Here is a 26,132-nt window from a genome sequence, read left to right as displayed (position 1 = left end):
AACTGCTATCTGATGTCCGGCTGTGACCTGCATACTCATAGGTGTGTCACACTTTCTGAGCTGATAAAACAATTCACATTAGGGAGAGAACCAGTTTGAGACTAAGTATAGTTTGGCTTTTTAAGCATATGCAATTCTTGAATGATGGCTCTGCCATTGCGAAGATAAATGCTTTGACAAAGAAGAAAATACCAAGCCTGCCTTATATCGCAGCAGCATTAAGGATTTCTAATGACATAAGTTGAGCTTAACTTCATGATGTTGAGAACATGTCTATATATCAAAGTTTGGTAAAGGGTATAACTACCCTGGTGGCATATAAGATCTATGTGTACACACGCTTCTTGTAAAGCTGGACACTGTCTATCCTATTCACATGTTTATGGTTCTGGGCAAAGCTACCCATATATACATATTAATTTACAAGTTTTGAAGTAAAATACATATTTTCTTCCTGCATATACTGCACCACACCTCATCGCAGGAACACTGTACAGGTCATCTGTACAAACATAGTAGTGCTTTCCAGGTACTCTTGGAAACTGCCTTCAAGAAATAATGTGTAAAGAATCAGCAGAAAGTCGTCCACATTACTGCACCCGCACCACCATAAGATTAGGAAGGGATGTAGCTTGCAGCTTTTCCACAGCTGGCCGTGTCACTTTGCACGCTTGTAGAGCAAGAGAGGTTAAATTACGGAGTGGTCTCAAATGTTGAAGTCCAGAATTTGTAATTCTTGAACTTGAAATATTCAGAGAAACAAGGCCAGTCATACCTGCATGTACCTGAGTTTGCTCTCTCTCTCTCTCTCTCTCTCTCTCTCTCTCTCTCTCTCTATGTGCATGCGCGCGCGCGTGTTCGGTTTTCCATGACTCCGTATTTATGTGTGTGTGTGTGTGTGTGTGTGTGCACGTGTGTTTGGTTTTCCATGACTCCATATTTACATATATATTCATTATACTACTTTTTGGTCTTATAGACCCTCAGACCCTCTCTCTCTCTCTCTCTCTCTCTCTCTCTCTCTCTCATACACACATCCACATTGGAATCCACTGCCCACACAACAGTTTCTCTACTACGACATGCGAGACCACCACCCGTACCCATGCTCCAGCTCTACACCCCACAGGAGTTCTTAGCGAGAGAGCTCGATCCATTCTGCAAGCTAGACGTCCTCGACCCAGAGCATCAGGACCCTTCACCACACAGAGACAGATTTGTGAGGCTCTCCACGACACGCTCCCATCACAAAGGCCTGACATTCACTCCACCATCAGATCAGTTCTGGCCGAGGCAAGTAACATCATTAGCTGATCACAACATCTCTCACTCTACACAAGATCATCTGTTGATAACATGCACTGTCAGATGTTTTCATTTTACTTTTCTTTCGGTTTTCCATGGCTCAGTATATCCATGGTACCATTGTATTACTTTTGGTCTCATATATATATATATATATATGCCTCCCCGAGCTCACTCATGTCCTCCATAGCTCTGCTGCCGCCACCTTCCCATGCACCTAGAAATCTACCGCCAAGCCACCTCTTGTGGAACTATGCCTCAGAATGGATGGCATGATGATGAGTGCTGGAATACACAGGCCCACTTACGAGAGAAGGAAAACCAAGGGAAAATGTCATCGTGAGAAGCGAATAGGATTTTCTAGCGCTTGACTCACTGGAAGAAGCGAGGCCACTACATCCGAATCAAGGAGTCATTCTACCGCATGTTTTCTGGTAAGGAATACAAGAAGGCTCGGAGGAAGGTATTGTAACCGATCCGTGAGACCCGGAAGGAAGGACATACACTTCAAATACCAAACTTCAAATACCAAATAGAGCTTTGAAACACATAAGAAGAAAACCAAAATAAAACAGATCTTTGAGCCCCCCCCTAGGAACTTCTTTATTCAGATAGATCATAGAAGCTTTTACAAGAACTCAAGGTGCCGGTGCATATAGCACCGGATTTTCCACAAAGCATCCACAAGATTTAGACCAAGCTTTCTTAGCAAAAGACAGGCCCGGGGGGACAGTTTACAATTGTACGGCTGTTCTGTACCCTGAGAGAGAGATACAGATCTATCTGCTTGTTGACAACTCTCCGCGCCTAACTACATGAGTGGCTATATTGGTACGGCCTGTCTACTGAGCTGCTGCTGTCCGGATTCCAGTGTACAACTGATGTATGGCTATTCGTACAAACAGAAGCCAACCAGAAGATGGAGCTGCTTAGGAGAAGCTGTACACGGCTGGTGACCAGCAGCCGAACAAAGGAGAGAAAGTGTTGTACGGCTTGTGTACCACCCGCACACACAGAAACGGAAAACAGGTCGACTGCCTGCTGGCAGCTACTGTGTACGGCTAGCACAAGGAAAACACCTATAGTCAGATGTACGGCCAGCGCACAGGAGACACCTGCAGTCAGCTACACAGCCAGCGCTGAGAGGAGAGAGGGAGAGAGCTGCCGCCGGCAGAAGATGTGAGCGCTTGCTGATGATCCAAAGAGAATCTCCTTCCAGCTTTTTATAAAGTTGACCAGACCCTACTTTTGGCTTGTGCTTTTCTCTTTTTGCCATAAGTGGCCAAGAGTGCCCAAAATATCTGCTTTTATGCTTCCCAACTTGCTCCCCAAGTTTATGCTAGGTGCCTCCTTCTGTCCACTTAAACATGCCCAAAATAATAATAAGTCCAGCCCGTCTTTAATGATGTGTGAACACACAGACTTATGAACATTATAAGTCACTTTAATGAATAAAATCCCATGTTGCTCATGCTAACTAACCATCTTACAGGCCAACATTTGCCAGTGAATGCTTCAGCTTTCTTCTATGGAAAATCCCCGTTCTTACCTTGGCTCTGTTCAGTATGTGGACTAGCCCCAAAACACTGGTGAAAATTGGTGAAGAGACCAAATGGTGACAGTGTATAAGCCTGATACCACTGAAACATTCTTCAAGTATAGCAGATCCACTCCCAATCTATAATATTTCATAATCTGATCATTAAAACCATGAGTGCAGATCCATTGTAACTGAAGTCAGATACTGACACAAGAGCCAACCGTATCGAGAAACAAACTTTAGCCATATCCCAAGTAAACAACTTTGATAATAGCTTGACACGGGCACAAAAGCCAACTGTGTCCCGAATATTCATAAATCGATAAGTAGAGCTTTAAGAACTTGCAAAAAGAAAAATAAGCAGAATACATAGCCACAAAAGATCTTGCCATGCCATTGTCCTCCATAATAGCACCACTCCTATTATCAATACGCATGCCCAAGCCAAACATGCTTCACATGTCCATATGGTTCTCCAAGGCAGCAACCCTTTCTTGTAACCATACATGCTTGCCAAGGTTTCCCCTTTCCAGGAGTCTTTATTCGCTAGGTCACCAACCCATCCATGAGTCCAAATACTAACTCACTAGAATCACCAACTCTTACATGAGTTTAGAGGGTCACCAACCCTTCCATGAGTTCATGAAATACTCACTGGACAGAGTCACCAACTCTCCCATGAATTCATGAAATACTCACGGGATAGAATCACCAACTCTTCCATGAGTGCAAAATACTCACTCACTAGAGTCACCAACTCTTCCATGAGTGCAATATAACATAGGATAAGAATGAATCACAAGTACAAAGATCTTGGTTCTCCATAAAAATGTCTGATACATATAGTTTTTACAGGCATTTCGGCCGATGATAGAAATCCATAGAAAAATCCTCGATCCATGAGATATCCATGAATTCCATAAATCCACTATATCCATGAAAACAGGGAGTGAGAAACTTGATTCGAGAACTAACGCCAATATAATTGTCATGTGTATGCATAGTCATAATAACAAAAGCGCCAAAGAAATCAGTAAATCCTCATTGCATATAAATGAATGATTCCGTATCCATAGAATACCAAAATCATGAAGTAGTTAAGTGGCTTTGCGGCCAAGAAAAGAGATAGATATCTGAATCAAGTATCTATCCTGCAACACATATCAACAAGCAGAGCATGCACAAACATGCAAGAGTAAAAACATATATTGAACCGAAAATTGAATATATATTTATTTTGAAAGAATTGCATATACAAAGCCAAAAATACTTAGTTAATTGGCAACAATATACAAATGAAGTGTAAGCAAAATAGCATTCTTTGTACAAATTTTTATGCCTTGATGTTAGGCTGAAGTCCGCTAATCTATAATTCAAGCGAAGCCTCGACATCGTCATAGTGCGTGATCTTTGGTTGAGGACAAAAGACTGTCATATGACCTACTGCTCCACAATCTGTACACGTAGGCTGCCATGCATGCTGTTTCACACTAGCTCAGGGTTTCCTTCCAAGTGCTACTCTTCCTTGAAACCTAGGAGAAAGAGGAGTTGGATGAGGATCTTCAGTCTTCAATTGTTCTTCAGATGTCATAGAAGGCAAGCGGGGCCTCTTCTTCACATAGCATGAATGCTCATACAAATCCTTAGGTGTGCATTTCCTGTATTTCTCAGGAGGTTTTGAGATGAGGAATTCACTATAAGGCTGTACCTCGACGTCACCGTTCTCCAAGAGATACCTAAAAGCTAAGTCTGCAAGATTTTCGTCGTACATCTATGCTAGATCTCCGAAGATATCCATAACTGACTGATCACAAGCTACCTTAAGCTACCTTTCCAAATAATAATCTTTGTCAGTATTTGCTCAACAAGGACTCTCATCTCGTCAACTGTCCAAGAAGCTTGTCCAACAGCTGGGTATAAAACTCCTTTTGGGCATCCAGGGTCTTCGCCATGTGCTTGAACAGTATTTTGATGTCGTATCCCAACAAAGCTCTTTGGTCCATCGTATAGAAGTGAAAGAGAACTATAAAAATCTTCCGAATCTTTCCCGCCCTTTTCCAAACAGTCTAGAAAAGCAGCTCCGATGCCAGAGTAACCCAGAAGGATAGACAGACACTTAACAGAGCTTTGAAACACAACAGAAGAACAGCCGTACAATCGTGAAATGTTCCCCTAGAGTCATCTCACACGGAACAGCACTGTTTGGACTGATTTATGGCAATGACTGGGCCCGTCTTTTGCTAAGAAAGCTTGGTCTAAATTTTGTGGATGCTTTATGGAAAATCCGGTGCTATATGCATCCGCACCTTGAGTTTTTGTAAAAGCTTCTATCTGAATAAAGTAGTTCCTAGGGTGGGGGGGGGGGGTGTCGGCTCAGTGCAGTGTCGTTATTTTATTGTGGGGGAGAGAGAGAGAGAGAGAGAGATCTATCGGCTTGTTGACAACTCTCCGTGCCTAACCACACGAGTGGCTATATTGGTATGGCTTGTCTACTAAGCTGCTGCTGTCCGGATTCCAGTGCACGACTGCTGTATGGCTATTCGTACAGCCAGCAGCCAGCCAGAAGATGGAGCTGCTTAGGAGAAGCTTAGGAGCTGCTGTACACAGCTGGCGGCCAGCAGCCGAACAGAGGAGAGAGAAAGTGTTGTACAGCTTGTGTACGACCAGCGCACAGAGAAACAGAAAACGGGTGGACTGCCAGATGGCAGCTGCTGTGTATGGCCAGCGCAAGGAAAACACCTGCAGTCAGATGTACGGCCAGTGCAAGGAAAACACCTGCAATCAAATGTACGGCCAGCGCAAGGAAAACACCTGCAGTCAGATGTACGGCCAGCACACAGAGAAACACCTGCAGTCAGCTGTACGGCCAACGCTGAGAGGAGAGAGGGAGACAGCTGCTGCTAGCCAGAAGATGTGAGCGCTTGCTCATGATCCAAAGAGAAGACCCTTCCAGCTTTTTATGACGTCGACCAGCCCCTACTTTTGGCTTGTGCTTTTCTCTTTTTGCCATAAGTGGCTGAGTGTGCCCAAAATATCAGCTTTTATGCTTTTCCCAGCTTGCTCCCCAAGTTTATGCTAGGTGCCTCCTTCTGTCCACTTAAACATGCCCAAAATAATAATAAGTCCAGCCCGTTTTTGATGATGTGTGAACACATTGACTTATAAACATTATAAGTCACTTTAATGAATAAAATCCCATGTTGCTCATGCTGTTTAACCATTTTACAGGCCAAACTTTGCCAATGAATGCTTCAGCTTTCTTCTATGGAAAATCCCCATTCTCACCTTGGCTCTGTTTAGTGTGGGCTTGCCCCAAAACACTCGTGAAGGGACCAAATGGTGACAGGTATCTCACCCCACGACCCCACACCCATTACCTCTCCCGACACTTGGTACCTTCACCACCCACTCACTACTCCATCCCCAACCAGCCACCCCTACCCCTTCACATGATCCTCGCCCCCTCCACATCCACTTTCTTCACAAAGGTGTCGTGCTCAAGATCACAAAGAGCTTCTAGCAAAACACATCTCTCATGTCGCACATGCATTAGCCCAGCTCCTGGCTCACACGTTCAACTGTGCTTTACGTGAGGATTTCCCACTCACATGGACGACCAATGCCATCACCCACATCCTGAAGGCAGAAGACCCCCTGGAATACCGCACCATCATGATTGGCCACACATTGGATAAGCTCTATGGGTCTGTTGTGGAGATGCAACTGAGTTCCTTAGCGGAGACTCAAGGATGGAAGGCCTAGGGGTAGGCATGCTTTCTGCCATGTGCAGATGACATAGTCCTCATTTCAGATTCAGTGGCTGGATTGCGGAGGCATCTAGATGCTCTACAGGATTTTGGTACCATCGACCAACCTTGGCAAGACCAAGGTGATGGTCTTCGACACCTCTCTGGCACAGCTCAGGGCTAACAGCTTCACATACAGGGGAGAACACCGTGTTCAATGGGCCCAAGAACACCATGTTACCGGCAGCAGATGCCTGGCTAACCCTGAGGGTATCCAGCATTGGCCTTGCTTCAGCAGCAGTGCTTCCAGGCACACTTTCACGATCCTAGGACGAAAGCTCTGGCTGTTTGGCACACTAGTCACACTGACATTGATGTATGGCACGGCCTTTTGAGGACCTGACCTATCACCAGACAGATGGAAGAAGACTGAGAGGCCTCAGATCATGTTCTCGCGCATGATCCGCAGCAAACCATCAGGGCCACATGAGATTGTGAAAGCATCGCCCAAACACTGATGGAGGTAGATGCCTTCTTCCAAACCATCTCATACATCTGCCGAGTGTGGGAGATGGGCCCACACAGGTACCCCAATCTAGCCATGGAGTCTTCCCGTCTACTAGCAGAAAAAGGGCAAGACATTTGGTTGCGAAAGTCTCTGTATGGTTTACATCACATGGTATACAAATGGACTGCCTCCCACCACTACAGTATGACCTCGCCTCCCCTCTCCTACAGATCACACATGTAGAGATCAACCGGCTCACCTGATTGGACCTCTTCAGACAGCATATTCGGGCCACTTGGGTGACACTTGCAGCTGAGTTTGGCTTGAAGATGGCCTTCTACCGAGACCATCTCCTCCGACTCACTGAAGATGGCGTCCTCAAGCAAGCCACCTACATAGACGTCCACATGTCACATGCCATGAGGATGGCATTGGCCAGATCAGAGTCATCCCCCATCGCCTACACAGAGAGATTGGGTGAGCCACAAGAGTGGAGAGAGCACAAGATTTGCAAATTATGCCACACAGAGGTGGAGACAAAGGAGCACTATATCTGCCAATGCCCAATGTACTATGAGATTCGGGGGAGATTCCACGGCCTCTTCCGAGAGGGCTTTGGTCCACTCTCCAAGATTATGGACTTCCCAGACCAGAGATGCCTTGGTATGTTTCTACTTGAGATGGGCAGAACCGGAGGATCCTCTCTAGAGCCCAGGCCTCAAGTGCCACCCCTTTCCCAACAAGCGACTATCACCAGCTTCTTCAGAGATGGAGGGAACACAAGAACCACTGATGCACCCATCAGAGCCATCCGTTGAGACCAAGGTAGGATCAAAACGTACGTACGGATCCAATCCGTACGTTTTTTTTTTTGGGGGGGGGAGGGGGCGGCGTGCCTGCGTCTTGCGTCTGGACTCTGGAGGCCGTACGACCTCAACCTTCCGGTAAGAGCTAGCCGCCATGGTCTCTCTTCTCTATAGTCGCACTCTCTCTCTCTCTTCGCTACTGTCGCCGCCGCCTTCTCCCTGGGCCGCCCCCTGCTCACCGCCGCCTCAGTTCGCCTCTGCCCTCACCGCCCCTGTTCCCTTCGCGCCTCTGTGCGTAGCCGCCTCTCTGTTCGCCACTGGCGCCCAGTACGGCTGGCAATATAACTCACCCACCCTTGCTCAGGCCCCCAAGGCAGCAACATAACTCTCTCTCTCTCTCTCTCTCTCTCTCTCTCTCAGAGCCTTAGCCCACCATCTGTGGACGACTCACTTGTGACAATAAGTATTAAGTATTAAGTATGATTGACGACTTGTGATTCTAATTTCTCACTTTTGAATTAGTAGGTTTGTGACCTTGTTGTGTCTCTATTTCGAAAGTTTTATATGTCAATGTGGACATGGATTGAAATTTTATGTAGGTGGCTGAAATTTCTGAGATTTTATGTATTTTTACCAATGGTACGTATTTTTACGTACCTTAAATTTATTTTCCGTACCAAACAACGTACAGTACGTACGGATCCGTACAGTACATAACGTTTGGTACCACCTTGGTTGAGACAGACCAGAGGACTCACACCAGAGCAAGCAGTAGGACTACAGCGTGCCAAATGCCCCCCACCTCTGGTAGACATCTGGTCTACAGATCCAGATCCAAAACATCCTACAACAGCACCAAACTACTTCCACTCAGCCATCCGACTCTATGGACCTAGGCCTCTCTCTCTCTCTCTCTCTCTCCACTGCCTCTTCCGAGCTAGGTTCGGACCACTTTCCATGATAATGGACTTCCTGGATCAGAGATGCTTGGGACTTTTTCTTCTAGAGCTCCACAGACACAGGGAGTCCTTAGTGAGATCCAGATCAGCTATACATGCACAGAGAGCTCTAACCGACTTCTTCCATACCAGCACTCCGAGGGCCGATCCACCCACTATACTCAGACCACAGGCTAGTGCAGGAGCTCGGCTGAGAGGTGTGACACTCCAGAGAGCCATTGAGTTATGCAGAGCTCGACACCCGAGACCCCATGGCCCTCGCCCACGGCCACACCACCACAGGAAGCACAGGATAATGAAAGTCAAACAGGGATATGAACGCTCTTCTACACTCTTTGTGCTCTACACAGATAAATTATCTGTTTTTGTTATTCCTTCGAAAAGACTGGCTCTACCTTACAACGATGGTTATCTTTATGCTTTTTTATGTGCATATTGAGAATGCCTACTTACAGCTACCTCGGAAAAAACTGATACATCTATGCTTGGGATGGATTTCATCAAGATGCTACTATGGTTGAGAAGGGGTTATAGTATACCCTTCACCCACCCTACCTATGTATCAATGCCTAGTCCACACATGGTTCTGTCAGAATGCGTAGCGGAAGACTAACGCAGGTAGGAGATGCATCACCATTGAGCTCCACGAACACCCCCAACGGGCACTGCCGCATCCCTCCACGGGCTCCCATTTCCCGGTGAGCTGCCTCCCAAAACACCGGCCGGAGGCGATGACTATGACAAGGTGCCACTCTAGCCTATATATGGCTCTTCAACTTCCCATGCTTCCACTTATGGGATAATCCAAGACACCTTCTAGCCATAGATCACACGCTCGAAATCGCCAACCTTCCAACACCCTCCCTTGATTTGAGCTCCGCAAGCCACCGAGGCACGAGGGGGTCGCCCAGGACTACACACGAGTGAGCTGCCCAGGACCACACACGCCCGGGCTCTGCTACCATGTCAGAATGCGCAGCGGAAAACTAACGCACGTAGGAGACGCATCACCATCGAGCTCCACGAACACCCCCAACGGGCCCTGCAACATCCCTCCACCGGGCTCCCATCTCCCGGTGAGCTGCCTCCAAAACAACGGCCGGAGGAGATGACTATGACAAGGTGCCACTCTAGCCTATATATGGCTCTTCAACTTCCCATGCTTCCACTTATGGGATAAAATCCAAGACACTTTCTAGCCATAGATTACACGCTCGAAATCGCCAACCTTCCAACACGTTCCTCATGATGAGGAGGATCATTCCATCGAAATGATAGGAGAATTCAAAAACGCATCACTACAGCTTGTAGTTCCCTTGTGCACAACACAAGGCCACTGCCCCCACCCACCCCTTTAAAAAAAATTCAAAACAAAAAGACTCACCGATAAGAAACTCAAGGGAATGGTCCGTAAGAAGGCAATTCTGTGACAAGTTCAAAGAAGTCATAGATGTAAGGTCTTTCAGGTTTCTCACACCCAAGTCAGTTATCCCTCCTCCACATAGCTCCAAAGATTGCAGCTTCTTGAAATCTGAAATAAAATGACATGCATTAATAATTATGTTGAACAAGAAAGGTAGCACTTTAACACGTCTTGTTTTGCTTCAAGTGGTAATACATCAAAATTTAAGTCTTGAATGAGCGAATTGAAGTCACTGTTGATCCAAACAAAGGCACATTGGAGTGATACATTTCAAGCAAGCAGTGCCGTAATCTGTAATCTTTGCTCCAAAGAGATCCAGGTGCTTGAGGTTAGTCAAACCTTCATTTCCAAAAAAGCACCTTAACAAAGGTTGTTTTCAAATTCCAAATAACAAATCAATAGTCTAGACAAGCTTCATCCATAATTGCAGCTAATATACTACGCACACTTAAAATATTGAAGTTTATCCTGCACAAGCATAGTTCAAAGCATTTTGGATGCTAGGAACTGACTGCATGACTCATTGAGAGCCCCTTAAAGAAAAGTGAAGGCAAACCTTACTTGTAAGAGCATGCCTCATTGAGAGCCCCTTAAGACTAGTGAAGATAAGCCTTACTTGTAAGAGCAGCAAGTCCTGTATCTGTCACTTGCCGTGTGTCAAGATTAAGAGAAATAAGGGATGTTAACCCTGCTATCCTTCCAAGACCACTGTCAGTCACACTCGTATAAGACAAATTAAGGCTTGCTAGCTTCTTCATGCCTGCAAAACAACCATAAATCATTCATAAGAGATGCCAGCTCACATCTAGGCATTCTTCACTTCATGACATACTCAAAGATGTGTATCGTGTAATGACATCAATAAAACCAAGCATACATTTCTTTTCAAGCACATTTAGCACATAATTGGGCGTAAAGAAGAGCTTAACTAGATATAGAACGAAGGCTGATGCTGCCAACTTCAGTGTCTGAGAGATCCAAACTCCTTAGATTCACAAGACCTATCATTATTATGACCAAAATGTTAATATCATGCCCAGCAACCTTCCACACATGACAACATATAACCCCCCACCCTGGGTGCTGCTCCAAACAAGCCCACCAAAAACCCACACCCCCACCCCATTATCTATGAAGAGAAAATGAAAAAGAAGTTTATTTTAGCCCAACATTAGCAAAAGGACTCCGTAAGAACATAGGACTGAGAGAATTACTTTTGAGATTTTCGAGACCTTCGTCGCCAATTTTGCACGAGTCCAGATTGAGATCCTCCAAATTTGTCAAACCTTTGGCAAAAATACAAGGATGCATTGCAGGATCAGAAAAATCTTCTCTCATATCAAAACATAGTTCTGCTGCAAGGAAAACTAAGTTGTCACACATCCTCAACTATACAGGTCTTGGGTAAAGCATTTCTAGTGCTCAGGGCTAAGACATCCTCTCCAAAGCCTCCAAGCCCTTAAGTTCTTTGAGACCCCTTAGAGATACTCACTTCAGTCCAACTTTGATCCACATTCCCTACTACCATCCATGGACACAGATCTAGTATCCTAAATTTCTCACATCAGAAAAGCACTCAGATTACTCATTTTCCAGATTCCCTTTTAATCCTCCATGGTCACAATGCCTATGCTTGTCACTAGCTTTGAAGCTCACAAAACTCCCCATCTGAAGAACCTCCCCATCAGCATAAAGGAGATCTCTAAATCCCATAACCTTGAGGGCGGAGGCTTGGACCCCCAAAATGAAGGCATTCAGGAAAGTGAAGATTGTGAGAAGTGAGCACCTTGCACATCTCTACTTGAGTGCTTTGAAGGAGTTCCATCAATGACAAGTTAGAACAACAGAGGCATACCTTTCAAGTGAGCCATCCCTGCATCAGTTACATTATTATAGGCAAGATTCAGGATCTGCAAATTCACTAGCCCTGCACGCACTTAACTACCGGACTAAGTTAGGCAGATTCAAAAAAAATCACATCAAATCTAAAAATCACTAGACATGTCACACTGATTCTCTACATATAATTTGATGTCCAAAATGGGCCTTTCATGGCCTAGATTCAAAATTCAAAAACTATCATTCGCACAACTGTGGCAGCCCAACAACCATGGAAGCAGTTACAAGGAAGAAAGCTTTCGATCAAAGAAGGCTGAAGGCTCCAAGCCCATCCTGATCTTGCTAGATGGGGTCCCTTACAATCTCTTTACTGCTCCAAAAAGCTACTGATTCTTTTATTTTAAAAAAATCAATAACAATGTTTGACAATTAACATAGAATTGCTCCAACTACCCCCACTACACCACAAATCCACCCTGCACATAGGCTCTTACTCTTCCAAAGTCATTCCCACATCCAAAGAAAGGCAAATTGTAGTTGCATCAATGCTATGTGTTAAGTTCAAAACTTTGTGCATACTGTTGAAATTTTTCTTCTAGTGACAACAGAAAAAAACTGATAACACTACTGTGCAGAGCCATTGGACTGATGAGAAAAGAAAAGGAAGGGCTTATAACACCACCTGATCCCATCTCACTACTGTTCACTAGGTACAAGTTGAACCATAGTTCATACTTGCATGATTGCTGACCTAACCTTTGCAAACATTTGAAAATAAGTGCATATGATACTTGCATACATTTACTTGTGTGCGTTATATGCTCTTCTATAGTATGTTTTGGTAAGGTTCAAAATGTCTAGGGGTATCGTATGTGCAGCCTTGACTATAGGCAATGATTAAAAAACAATGTTGCCTAGTGCTCTCTTCACAACATGTTATATGCTCTTCTATAGTATGTTTTGGTAAGGTTCAAAATGTCTAGGGGTATCGTATGTGCAGCCTTGACTATAGGCAATGATTAAAAAACAAGGTTGCCTTGACTTTTTAATATAGTAAGGGATTGTGCATGCAGTAAAATGACAGATGTATGATAACCCATTTTTCAAACAATGATAAAGTGGAACGCTAAAAGTGATAAAATCCGAGAACAGTCCAGCATACATGAGAGCCCCACAAGTACTCATAACATATACCTTTAAGCTTTTCGCATCCAAAATCCGGTAGACCACACGACTTAATGTTAAGGGACGTCAATGAAATAAGACCTGAAAGCAGATTAATAATTTTTTGTATAAAAGGCAAAAAAAAAAAGTGATAGGCTTAAGATTGTCTTTGCAAGGTTCATGCACATTAGCCACCTTAGCTTCACCTGTTCCCCCTCCGATGCATGCACTTGTTTACAACAGAGCTAATGATCCATGTTAATAACTCAAAAGGAGAAGCTTGTTTCGGGTTTCTTAAGCACATAGAGATACACACCTGCAATTGTCTCCATGCATGCTGGAGACACACGGCATCCTTCCATATGGAGAACACGAAGCTTCTGAAGACCTAACGACAAAGAATGAAATATAATTCAGTTAAGAAGTCTTGCGTTATGTCTTTTCATATCTAGAATCCTGATATATACCTTCAAACCGACCTTCTGCATAAATGCAGAAATTTTATCCAGTGTTGAAAAATATATATTGTCCTCACTTCCTTCTCTAATTACATGTGTTTCTAATGCATGCGCAAGCATAGTACCAAGCCTCACAAAATCATAGATCATGTCCTACCACATGGACCTTTATATTCAGAGTGAGATACCTTTGAGAAATGCAATCCCAGGATCTGTGACTTTACTTCGTGATATCTGCAACTCTTGCAGATTCAACAACCCTGTGTCAAGCATAATGCACACATTACATCAGTAGGAACCATAAGACAAGTCCATGTGCAAAAAAGTGTGTACAAACAGATTGCCAGCACCTTTACTATTAATTCTAAAGATTACATTAAATAGAACATAAATGCAGGCATCAAATACTCTCTTCTAACCAAAGCCACATGTAGGTACTGAATCACAAAAAATGTTATGAGCCATGCTTGCTAATTAAATGCTGATTAAGCTGCTAAATAGCACTGATCAAATGAATGAATTGACCTCATCTACTGTATATTGCACGAATGAATACATGTGATGGATAAAATGCCCAATGGTACAACAGCTCACGAATGTGAGAAGTTTAAGAAGTTTTCTTCAAGTGTGGTATCCGCACAATACATCTCTCCAAAGTCACAGTCGTCTCTATTGGTGAACAGAGAGGATGGAGAATAGATGGTGCAAGAGAGAGAAGGGGAGAGTCAACACCAAGAGAGTGTAGGGAGTCGTGGACACAAATGAAGATGCACAAATTATCATTAGCTAGGGGATATCAAATAGCCTTGAAGAACAGAAGATAAGATCGTGAGGACCACACAAAAAATCAAAGGTCTACATCACACTGAAGATACAATCTAGATAATACAAGGGTGTGTTCACACACACTCGCTCACATGGGTGTGTTCACACACTCACGCACATAGGTGTGTTCACACACACATATACTGCCTAAGGGAAGGTTCATACACATTGCCCCTAAACATTTTCAACAATCTGTCTAGACTCCTTGATGGGAGCATGTTAGGTTGGACCCATGTCCTATGAATGTAAAGCTGACAAAGTTCATATCTCATGGCTCTGTTTCACACATGTTCGATCAATCTTGCACATGCGAGCCCCCAACCCGTGTAAAGGAAAAGGCCATCAACACAACCATTAACCTACGACTCTTGTTGAGAATGCTTCAAGGAAATTGCATAAATTTCAAACAGATGAACGATCATTTTTTTGTATTGCACAAAGAATTCTTCAAATGAGCATTGACATCAACCCGATGTTATGACTTGCATTCACACACCAAATGTGCCTTCTATCAAGCTATATTCTCATGCTCTTCCTCTCCCTTCAACTTAATCAACCATAAAATTCTGAAACGAACGATGCTTTTGCAGTTTGAAATTTATACCAACAAGTGATTTCATATCGTGGTTCGTAATGCAATTGCACCATCCCAAATTCAATCGCTCCAGCTTTGTCAGGCCTGTTACCAAAAACCCCCCAAAAAATCCTTCAATAATACCCAAGATTTGATGGCAACCTGCATAAACACATAATAAAAAATGACAAGGATGGGCCACATGGCAGAAGGAACTTGTGCCATTGGCAGAAGCAGGTGCTGTCACTTGGAGGAAGGGGCCAAATAAATAAACCTTTGATGTGATTAAGTCCACCGTTAATCCGAGGACATCTCTCAAGATCGAGAATCTTCAAATTTGCCAGCTCTGCCAAATGACGCATTCCTGCCGAGGTAATCGCATTGCTTCTCTTAAAGCTTAAGCTTGTCAAGTTTTTGAATCCTGAGAGCATCAACATCTCCCGTCTGCTATCAAATCAAGCTTAAGAACGAACATCAAATAAAGCAGAGGCACTAATGAAAAGTTTATCCTGCAATGTGAGATTGACCTGTCAAACAATCCAATCCTGCCTCCGAAATGTTGTCACAATAATTTAAATTTAAGGTTTGCAAGCTTCTGCACTGTTGGATGTGCAAAAGCCCTGAATCAGAGATGGCAGAGCTAGAAATATCAACGGCCAAAAGTGAGAACCCCTGGGAACCAATAACCTCCAGCCAGTTGTCTTCAACCCAAGGGTAATCACCAAGAAGCACATCCTTCCGATCCACCAAAAACATGTTGTCAATTCAGTAGTCTCATATTACTATGCCTTCACAAAAGCCTTTTGTGAGCAGCAAAAAAAAATTAAATTATACAGCCACATGACTATACCCACAAAAATGATTTGCGTCATGAGTTCTTAAAGTTTAATATTTCAATGTGTCTAGTTATTCCATTCCCATACCACATAAAGGAGGAAAGAGAAATGAAATAAAATGTTATACTAACGTCTTCAAAAGGCCAAAGTGACCTATGAGACCAAAGTTACAACCATGTGACATCTGATACACTGTCTGGAAAAGAAAAGAAAGAACTGAAGAGAGAGAGATCAAATATAATAATTTCATTTTTTAAATGTGCAGAATTCTCTGGTTTTTCCTTATCCTACAAATTCATTAAACTTTTTTGTACATTAAAATATCAATCTATGAGTATCAAAACAATTATAATGCAAGAGATTACACTAAAATGTATTTTACATATACATTAAAATACAAACGCATAAATATTAAAATAATGCGTGTGCGCGTGCACGTGAGAGAGAGAGAGAGAGAGAGAGAGAGAGAGAAGAGGGGGGGTGGGAAGAGGAAGAAAATTAAAATTTTCTTTTTTCTCCCTGTTTTTCCCTCAATATTGCCATGTCTTGCCAAATATCACACACATTTATAGAATTTAAAAAGTAACCTCTATGCCACAATTCTGAAAAGCTTTGAGCACGGATATATTGAGTGACTCGCTTCGAATCAGCACATTTAGAAGTTGTTGGCTCAGGTCTCTTGGAAGCACAGAGAGAGGACCATACCTCTCTATTCTCTGCCAGAAATTAGTAAATGAATCATTCCAAGTTTAAAACTATAAACAAAAAAAGCCTAATATTTCAGGCTTTTACCTGGCATATTTTCAAAACAGAAAGCTCTAGAAGGGACGGGATTTTCCCCCGTGACTTCTGCTCAGTATCCGCATCATTACCAAAAGAAGATGGCTTTTTAAAGCTGATGCTTCTACTGAACCTCAAAAAGCCAACCCTTTGAAACTCATCTCCATCGTTTTCTTGCTGGCTCCTCTTTCGTGAGCAAGCCCCTCCCATGAGATGCTCTGAAAAGGTATGAATTTAGTAATTTACAAAGCCTCCCTTCTCATGTTCGAAAGTAACCTGCAAGGTAAAAAGTGGATATGCCTTGTTAAAGGTGGAGTTCCTTTTGCCAAACTAGGATACAAGCAACACATGCATAACTAAAATGCTCAACATAAACTACCCAACACCCAGATGCACATGGCTGGTCCTTCAAAAAATGTTCTTGCTGACTGCCCAATATCACCCTGCACATGCCTGAAAAAGGGTGGCAATTCACACAAAGTAAGAAGGGCTATATTGAGCAGGCAGGCAGGTTGTAAAGCCCCCAAGCTAACAGACCCTGCGATTAAGCATAAACAAAAAGGAAACACACATAGACAATGGCATCCGTTTCACCCACAAACACCCATCGGATGTAAGCACTTGAGTGGGTAGAGCACTTAAGCTTCAGCTTTTAGTACAAACACAACTCACAGAGCTCAACTTTCAGTCCACGCATCAAGCATGCAAGCTTTTATAAGTATGTACCCAAAAAAAAAAAAAACAAGCGTAACCCCAAAATAACAGGGCACCCAACTCTCAGCTTTCTTTTCCCCTTTTTTAGCATAAAAGCCACTTATGGCTAAGGATGCCTAAAATAACCCATGCACGTCCTCCTTTTTTTTAAAAGTGGTGTATCCTTGTAGAGTGCCCGTGCGCCAATGCTCCAGCCATCTTCAGCCTTTCTGTCTGCCTTGTATACACACGTGTGGGCCTGCCTTACAGCCCCCTCTCCCACCCACAAGCCTCCTCTGGCTGGAAGCACATGGGGGAAACTTATCTGTATACTAGAGAAGAACACCATCGTGGTCCTCCCGAGCCGAAAGCTCCCTGGGAGCCCTAGATGAGTCACTAGAAGTATCTCTATCACTATCTTGTGTTGCATCTTTGCCCTTCTTCTGAGATGAAGACTTGCCCTTGGTCTTGTCCTTCTTCTTGGACAAGCAGTCCTTAGATAAATGTCCTCTCTTCCCACGCGAGAAGCACCGACTCTGACCTTTCTTCTATGCTTAAGTAAGTGCCTGATCTAAACTATTAAGAAACACCTTGATCTTACCCTGAGAGACGAGGACGGGCTCTTCTTCCACCCAAGAGAAGGGAGCTGAGGTCATCAAAATCCACTTGAGTGGTTGTGACCTGGCACCTCAAAGCCCGAGAAACCACATCATACTCGGGGGAAGCTTGGTGAGGATAAGAGCAGCCAACTGAGAAGAGCAGAGGACAAGGTAGCACCCATTGGTCATGGATAACCTTGGCCTTCATAAGGAACAACCGCATAGAACTACCAGTGGGAAATAACAAACCGTAGAGTTGCCCTCGCAAAGTAACGCCCCGCATTGATGAATCTCGGGCATAGAGATCCTCCAATTTGGACCAAACTTGATTTGCGCTGGTAACAGTTTGCACGGATGGTGAGACCTCCTTCGTAATGGTCCACACAAGCACGGAGTGCACCTTCGAATCACAATCCTCCCAACCTTGTAATTCCGCAAGGAATTCATCCTCTTGAACCTGGGTCCACCGCCTTGAGTTCTGAGGACACTTGGGCTCCTTCTCACTACCCTGAACAAGCTCCCACAAACCCTTATAGATGAACCACATCCGCATATTCAGCTTTCAATGGGCATAGTTGGTTCCGTCCAACTGTCCTCCCTATGGAGCTGGCCGACTACTCCACGACCTACAAATAAAGAAAAAAGTGGATAAAATCCCAATAAAAAGGCAGGGTCCCCACACATTGAGATGCACAATATTCTAACAAAGTCCCTAGCGTCCCATGCCACTAGTACACACCCATCATATGTAAGCACAAAGCAACCTCAAGGCCTCGAGTCTGGGTCCTCGATCCGACTCATAAAGTCACTTATATAGGCTTCATATAAACCAGGAGCCAAATATAGCACATGTCTCAAAAAAGCTAATAACCCCCACTTAAGATGCCTAACCCCTAGGCTATAGTGAACCTAATGTAAAGGTCTTAACCCTGGCTAGTCTTGAGACATAACACACGAGCCCATGAATGGTGGACACCTATAAGATCCTTCTAATCACCTAAATCACAGTCTAAACACAAGATTAGTACAAACAACATAGAAGCATGCAAGCAAGCTCACCACCCAGCCACGGTCCGCATCCGCAAACCTCCCCGAGAGCCAAGGGCTAAAACTCACTCCCACATATCCATGCCAAATCAGCCTTGGCGCCCCATACCACTCGAGCCCGCCCGTACAAGCCCTTTGCAAGACTATCTCTAATCTGCCACCTCCATGGTAGGATTATGACTACTCTGGTCCAGGCACATGCCAATTATTAGTCTCACTTGATAATACAACCCATGCAAGACTATCTCTAATCCACCACCTCCATGGTAGGATTATGAATACTCTGGTCCAGGCACATGCCAGCTGTTAGTCTCACCTGATAATAACCCATGCCTCACTTATATAGTGATAATTGAATACTCTGGTCCAGGCACATGCCAGCTGTTAGTCTCACCTGATAATAACCCATGCCTCACTTATATAGTGATAATTGATGTTATAAATAACCATACAATCATAAATAGCCAATTCACATGGATTTATCAATAATGAACCTTTGCAACCAATATCCGCCTACTTACCCTAATCTCAAGGCCCCCCTAAGCCTACCAGATTAGGCCCTAATCTCAAGGATTCGTATTAGGTATGAAACATACTTTCCCTTCTCACACATAAACCGATGTTAGAACTAGCCACTATCTCCCAAGTTGAGTCCTCCTCCGTCCTATCTTTTTGCATTTAGGGATCAACTCATTCCTAGGCTGCCTCTCCCTGAAGTCAATCATGAGTTCCAGCTCGTTGAGCAAAGGAGAAGTCCTCAACCACAGCAAGTTCTTGAAGAGTAACAATATTATCTTCAGCCCCTAGTTTCTCCTAGACTCTCCTCGCATGGAAAACTAGATGAACTCAGACATTAGGAGGTAGTTCTAGCTTATAAGCCACCTCACCAATCTTTTCCAGAATCTAGTAAGGTCCACAATACCTAGGGGATAACTTCCAACCTTCCTGGCCATAACGTCTCAGATTTCTTAGGTGCTCTCAAATATATTAGCATTCCCTTGAACAACTCCTCAATGAACGTTACCTATAATGGATAAAACCGTGCTTTGTCTAATAGCATCCCGTGCATTGACTAGCATCTCCTACATCTCTTGCATATCCACTAAGAGTACATTAACATAAACGCATCATATGCAAACTCGACCATGGGGATATACCTTAGATAGGCCGACGAAGATGGCAAGATTCTTAATTTCTCACCCAAAAGGACAATTATGAAGCAATTGAATTGGCACAACACTTGTTGGGCAGCTTTTCAGATTGTCTGGTTTGCCTTTAGACATAGTGAGTGACATGAACTCTAAAGTTTTCTAGACACTTGCGGCAGCTAGTTTTCAAGGAATTGGACTATGTTGAATATGAGTTGTTCCTCTAATCATCCTTAGTTTGGTGGGCAAAAAAGGGTGAATTAGGTTTGGAGGATATGCTTTGTGCATACGGCTCCAAGTAACCATGTGATTGGGAGCCCGAAACTCGACACTACCTAGTACACAAACTCTTATCATCCTGAAACAACCACCTGCTCCAAATAAGACTACTAGCCACACTGGCGGGCGCATGTGATACAAAAAACCAGTGTCCCAAATCACAGCATACATTCAACATCCATCACAACATGAGCATGAATCAACACATTTGTCACATACATCATGTACATATACATCCTAAAACCACATAAGATAATCTTGCACATGACATAGCACTCCTTGAGGTATCTTTATTACCAACAGAGTGTTCTCTTGTACAAGATGCGAGTGCCCGGGAGTTCCACTCCTCAGCCAAGACCAGATTTATCCAGATATGGTGTTAAACAAAACAATATAAACTCTCGGTCACCAACCAGAGCAAGGCATTCACCAACTGCCCAATAGAGAAAACAAATCCTCGGTCACCAACCAAGACCAAAGTAGTCACCAACTGCTGTCTAGATAAAGCCAACCCTTAGTCACCAACCAAGGCCAAAGCAGTCACCAACTGCTGTCCCGTGAAACCAAGCCCTTGGTCACCAACCCGCGCTTAACAGTCACCAACTGTTCCTTAGTTTCACGGCTGTCCACACGATTGTGCAATTTCAGCAGCTCCAAACAGGCCCAAAACAGCAATGAGACCAATCGTTTTGCATCCCATGAAGCTGTGTTGAAGCTTGGCACAACCTGTATCTGTTCCATCTCAAAGAAACCCATCAAGTATGGCTGAGTTTTGCTGTAATTCAGCACAGCCAGCCAAAAGAGAAATAGTAGACGAAGTCGACCAGCTTTAGAGAGCAATTATGCAACTCGACTGGCCCTCTGTGGCTTGTGGGAAACCCGAATAGCAATAGAAGAGAGAGAGAGCACTATCAGCCAGCCCTGTAACCTGTTTTTCAACAGTCAACCAGGCCTATTGCCCCTGTTCCATAAGCCGACCAGCTTTGTAGCTCTTGTGCATGGAGTCGGCCAGCCTCACCACGCTTCTTACTACTGTCCATAGCCCATATGCCCTCTACAAAAGAAGTCCCCATATGCCCTCTACAAAAGAAGTCGACCTGCTCCATGTGGCTGCCCTAGCTTGCTCAACACCCCAAAAAACCAGAAAAGCAACTCGTGTTGTGTGTCAAAAATAGCCCCCAAGGTCACTTTTAATTTTTAGCAACTCATGGGTTTTTGGTCCATGCCCAAGTGCCAAAGCCTAATAATTGGTCCCCGGTTCATTAAAATGGTCCAACCCGATGTGAACTCTCTTATAAGTTATAAGTTTGTCCGCCCAAACTTTAATGAATATGAACCTACAACCATAGACTTTAGTAAACAAAGAAATAATAATTAAACAAGGTTGAGTGTGTACACTATCCCAGCTAACTCACCACGATCACCAACTCTTCTATGAGTTAACATACTCATGGAACGGAGTCACCGACTCTTTCATGAGTTTATGAAGACACTAGGGTCATCAACCCTTGCATGAATGCAAAACCATAGTAGTCAGAGTCACCAACTCTTCTTACTGACTTAAGAGTCACCAACTCAAATCACTCATTAAAGTCCCCAACTCTTACATGAGTGAATCCATCATGCTCCAGAAAATCCTTCTGCATGGCACAAATCTCTAGAGGATTGTGACACCCCCCTCGGCTTCTCATCAGTTGTCCTCAATTGAAAAGCGTCCATATATGCTGTAAGGAGATCCGAGTACTCCTTAAAGTATTCTTCATCAACCCACTTCCCATCAAGTGCTAGGTAGTTTTTGAATTTAACTAGATATTTACGAACAAGCTTGTCGCAAGGCGCTTTTCGTTCCTTGTGAAAGACAATCAGCTCAAGCTACAAGATTTCTTCCAATTCATCAATCTCCGGTTGGTCCTCCACTACCGGTTCCAAAGGATCTCGACCAACATATGGTTTCAAGAGACTGACATTAAGGGCATTATGTATCTGCTGATGATCTTGTAATACCAATCGAAAAGCTACCTCATTGATCTTTTCCAAGATCTGAAATGGTCCATAATACCTACAAGATAGCTTAGGATACGTTCTCTCTTTGCATGTCTTCTTACGGAGGCGAGCTTTTTCGGATTTCAATAAGACCCAATCACACTCCTTCAACTGCAACTATTTGTTTACCAAGCTAAAGCAAGCATTTTTGACGCCTTTATTGTATGAAATGTTTTGGAAACGGTTCTAAGGAATAAGAAACAGATGAAACGTTTCTTAAACCCGTTTCGTACAAGGCATTTCTGAAACGCATGGCAACATTGACACAAAAATGCAAGCTGCCAGCTGGGTATTTCAATATCCTTATGATTTACAATTTGCTTGTTAAGAGTCCTGTAAAGCAGATAGGGCTTGTTTCATCAGAACCACCCATCTACACATCTCCAAATCCGCCAGGTTTATGCCAAAACCCATCGCCTTGTCTCTCACGGGCTGCTTTACTGCAAGGTGGCAATATTACTTCGTAAACACTTGACAACCAAAGACAGATGCAAATGCTCCCCCTAGCTACGCCCTTTCACATTAGGACCCATAAGCCCCCTCTTGATTCCCCAGCTTACATACATCCTTATGGGGGCATCATTACAGGGTATGTAGCATTGCTATTTTAATTCGCTTTTCAGCCATTTGTAAAATGCTTCTACTCCTTGATTTCGTTCATAAAAACCACTTTCAGAGTTTGGTTTTATAATAACCCTTACGACTGATTATATTTGATGCCATATTGGTCCACAGTACTTGATTGGATTGACTCCTCTCAAGATTTCGCCTCACTGGTTAGTGTTGTGCAAATATTCATCCCATCCCCTTTTCCTTGACATAGCAATGCTACCATGCTCCCCAGCTACTATATCGTCGCCTTGCTGTTGCTGCTCTTGCTACCTTTTAAATATCACAGCACATAGAAAACGATGTAAGTGTAGGGGGGCAGCAAATGGTACCCACAGCAATTTACATCCGTCGTTGCTGGAGGCAGCCGTGTTCCACAAATTTCAGCGAAACTGAGCTGTCCATCATCTCGTTGCCGTACGAAGTGGGAATGCCTGGGAATTTCAGTCCAACACAATTCCTTGATCAGATTCAGAGAAAATCTGGACATAATTATTTCTCCAATTCTACATTGACAGCTGGCTTCAAACACTTTTTCCAAGACACCTCTGCTTCCAGCAATGATGGAGTACTGAATGGCCACCAGGAGGCCATTTTCCAGCACTGGTGACAGGCGGCAGCCGGCTGCTAGAAAATGGCAGACTGACGGCCATTCTAGGCCGTCATGGCCTAGCAACACGACACCTCAGCAGCTAGAACATGAATTTCTGGGGAATGCGACCACGGTGTGACACCTCAGCCAGCAGCTGGAATCCGTGAATCCTGCTACCTGATAAACACCTTCCCCATGGCCATGACGGCTCAGCCCTTGCAGTTCCCTGAATTGGAAAGGCACTTTTTCCAGGAAACGCCCACTTTCATTAATGTGGGATGAAAATTGAAGGCAAATGAGTGCCTTGCAAAAGTAGCCGAAATTGGACGTCTCTAAAGCTGTAAAATTTTCCCGCTTGCCAGGGCGGGAAAGTGGGCCTCTCTCACGAGGCCCCTATTGCAGGCCAGTGCCCTACAAGACGTGAACCTTTTACGGAGTTTAATTTAAAAGGTCCAGGAACAGCCGCCGTAGTGGAAGGGGAAACACAGAGGCCGCCATAGCCATAGGATGAACAGGGAAAAAAAAAGAAGCAAAAGTTCAAAAGCACAGGTAATCGCAAGAAAAACCTAGTTTTCCTGCAAACCCTGGGTTTTCCAGGTTGATTCCTTGGATTTTGATTGTGAAGCTACAGGCTATGGCAGTACAACTCCAACGCCATTGCAGGAAGAAGAAGTAAAAAAGGGAAATTGGCAGGGCCAGAAAATAAATAAGATAAGACAGAGGCCGCCATAGCCTCTGACCTCAAGGGTAGAGACAGAGAATAAAAACTGTGCAAATGTTCGCAGAAAAGCAAAAACCAGGGAGAGAGAAGAAGATTACCTCTTCACGAGCCGGCGGCAGGGGAGAGATAAAAACCCTAGTTAAGGTTTAGTGTTGCTTTTGCTGCAAGCGATGGCAAGCAGGTTTCGTCGCTTCTAAGCCATTGTCGCCGCGCAGTGCACACACAGGCAGAAGAAAGAACACGATGATGATGATGATGATGATGATGATGACGACGATGACGATGCTGGTGGTGGTGGTGATAGGCTTCTAAATAGGAGTCATCTCCACAAGAAGCCCACGTGGCAATGCCACGTGTCCCTCACAATGCTCCTTAAGGCCTCAAGGGGAGTCCTGTGGGGTTTGAACCCTGGATGCCCCTTTCATTAATTGATGTGGGTGTCTTGACATTGCCATCGTTGTGTGAGGCAAATTTCCCACCTGAGATAGAGGCTTTTCCACTGCTATGTAATGGGGAGTGACTCTGTCTCTATGTAGACATAGTGACACGGCTTAGCTATCTTTGCAGATGAGGCTCTCCATCGTAACCTTGTAGAGGCTCTCCATCGTAACCTTGTAGAGGTGTTGGACTCGGAAGCTCGAAGCTTGTAAAGGTGAGGGGAGACATCACAACCACAATCGAGGAGGGGAGCGAGTTTGCAGGCAAGAGGTGGACTCAAATAGGTTGGCAATGGCGCTGCCTTAAAGGGTATACCTTGGTATTCATTTATGTCCACAAAAGCGGGCATAAACTAATACACAATAGAAAAGTGTGTGTCAATACACATTCCTTTGGAAGGAAAAGGTTGTGGATTTCAAGGGGCACTTGCCTTGCCATGCTTTGCAATCAAGGTTTCCAAGCCCTGAAAATAAAATTAGCTAGCTCCATCTCCATTGTTATTTTATATAGTTACCCATTTTTATGGTTTTTTAAAACATGAATTTTCACTCTTAGCATTGATAGTTTCACTAGGTAACGCATGAACTTATTAAAGATAGCTTGATTGTTAGTACAACACTTTCTTCCTCACTCACAACTTTCACATCATCCGTTATCCTAGAATAGTCTAGACTTTGGTAACCAAGAAGTGATGTAATAGAAACTCCCCAAACTTCTAAATAGCATTTTTGAGGCTATAAATGAAGAAACACAATTTTAGAGTTACACTACTTTCTTCCTCACTGGAAATCTTCAATGTTTTTTCACATTATCCTTTATCCTAGAATATCCTTGAATGGTCTAGACTCTGGTAACCAAGAAGTGATGTCCTTCCACCAGTAGTGACTCCCCAAACTTCTAAATGGCATTTTGGAGGTTATAACAAAGACACAATTTTAGAGTTATGGTGGCGAATCCAAGTTGTTGCGTCTTTCTTTGAGTATTCAATGATTGACTAATTGACAAGATCATTAAGAAAATACAAAGATTTCCATGATGGGCTACCTTCCTCCATGAAAGGAGGTTGAAAAGTCTTATTTACATTGAAAATATGATAGTGGGATGATAGTGCACTCATCATTTGAAACTTTATAAAAGAATAATTCTATAAACAAATAGAACTTTGATTAAAATAATGTATGCACTAAGGCCTATCAAGAA

General features: G+C 43.8%; 1 protein-coding gene across 15 annotated transcripts; it reads right to left on the bottom strand.

Annotated features, from left to right (window-relative positions):
- Positions 1–261: 261 nt before the first annotated feature.
- LOC147623442 (uncharacterized) lies at positions 262–24,779 on the bottom strand. 15 transcript variants are annotated; one of them, XM_086821592.1, is made up of 18 exons: positions 24,593–24,779; positions 23,518–23,615; positions 17,143–17,216; positions 16,776–17,039; positions 16,571–16,699; positions 15,675–15,882; positions 15,422–15,568; positions 15,178–15,252; positions 13,937–14,008; positions 13,607–13,678; positions 13,321–13,392; positions 12,143–12,223; positions 11,502–11,573; positions 11,217–11,288; positions 10,904–11,047; positions 10,555–10,626; positions 10,249–10,395; positions 262–775 (listed from the first exon to the last, which is right to left on the bottom strand). In XM_086821592.1, exons 4-18 carry the CDS (start codon positions 16,971–16,973, stop codon positions 591–593), a joined length of 1,746 nt encoding a protein of 581 aa, XP_086677718.1. In that variant the 5' UTR covers positions 16,974–17,039; positions 17,143–17,216; positions 23,518–23,615; positions 24,593–24,779; the 3' UTR covers positions 262–590. The 15 variants fall into 15 exon arrangements, with proteins under 15 accessions (XP_086677718.1, XP_086677717.1, XP_086677725.1 ...); XM_086821591.1 differs by lacking the exon at positions 17,143–17,216 and having other exon boundaries at positions 23,514–23,615; XM_086821599.1 differs by lacking the exon at positions 17,143–17,216 and having other exon boundaries at positions 12,143–12,214; positions 23,514–23,615.
- Between the last annotated feature and the right edge of the window lie 1,353 nt (positions 24,780–26,132).

This window comes from Cibotium barometz, chromosome 27 (assembly GCF_041138505.1).
Source record: "Cibotium barometz isolate CiBa-2024 chromosome 27, ASM4113850v1, whole genome shotgun sequence".
Classification (NCBI taxonomy): Eukaryota; Viridiplantae; Streptophyta; class Polypodiopsida; order Cyatheales; family Cibotiaceae; genus Cibotium; species Cibotium barometz.
This window is presented reverse-complemented; position numbering and strand designations above follow the sequence as displayed.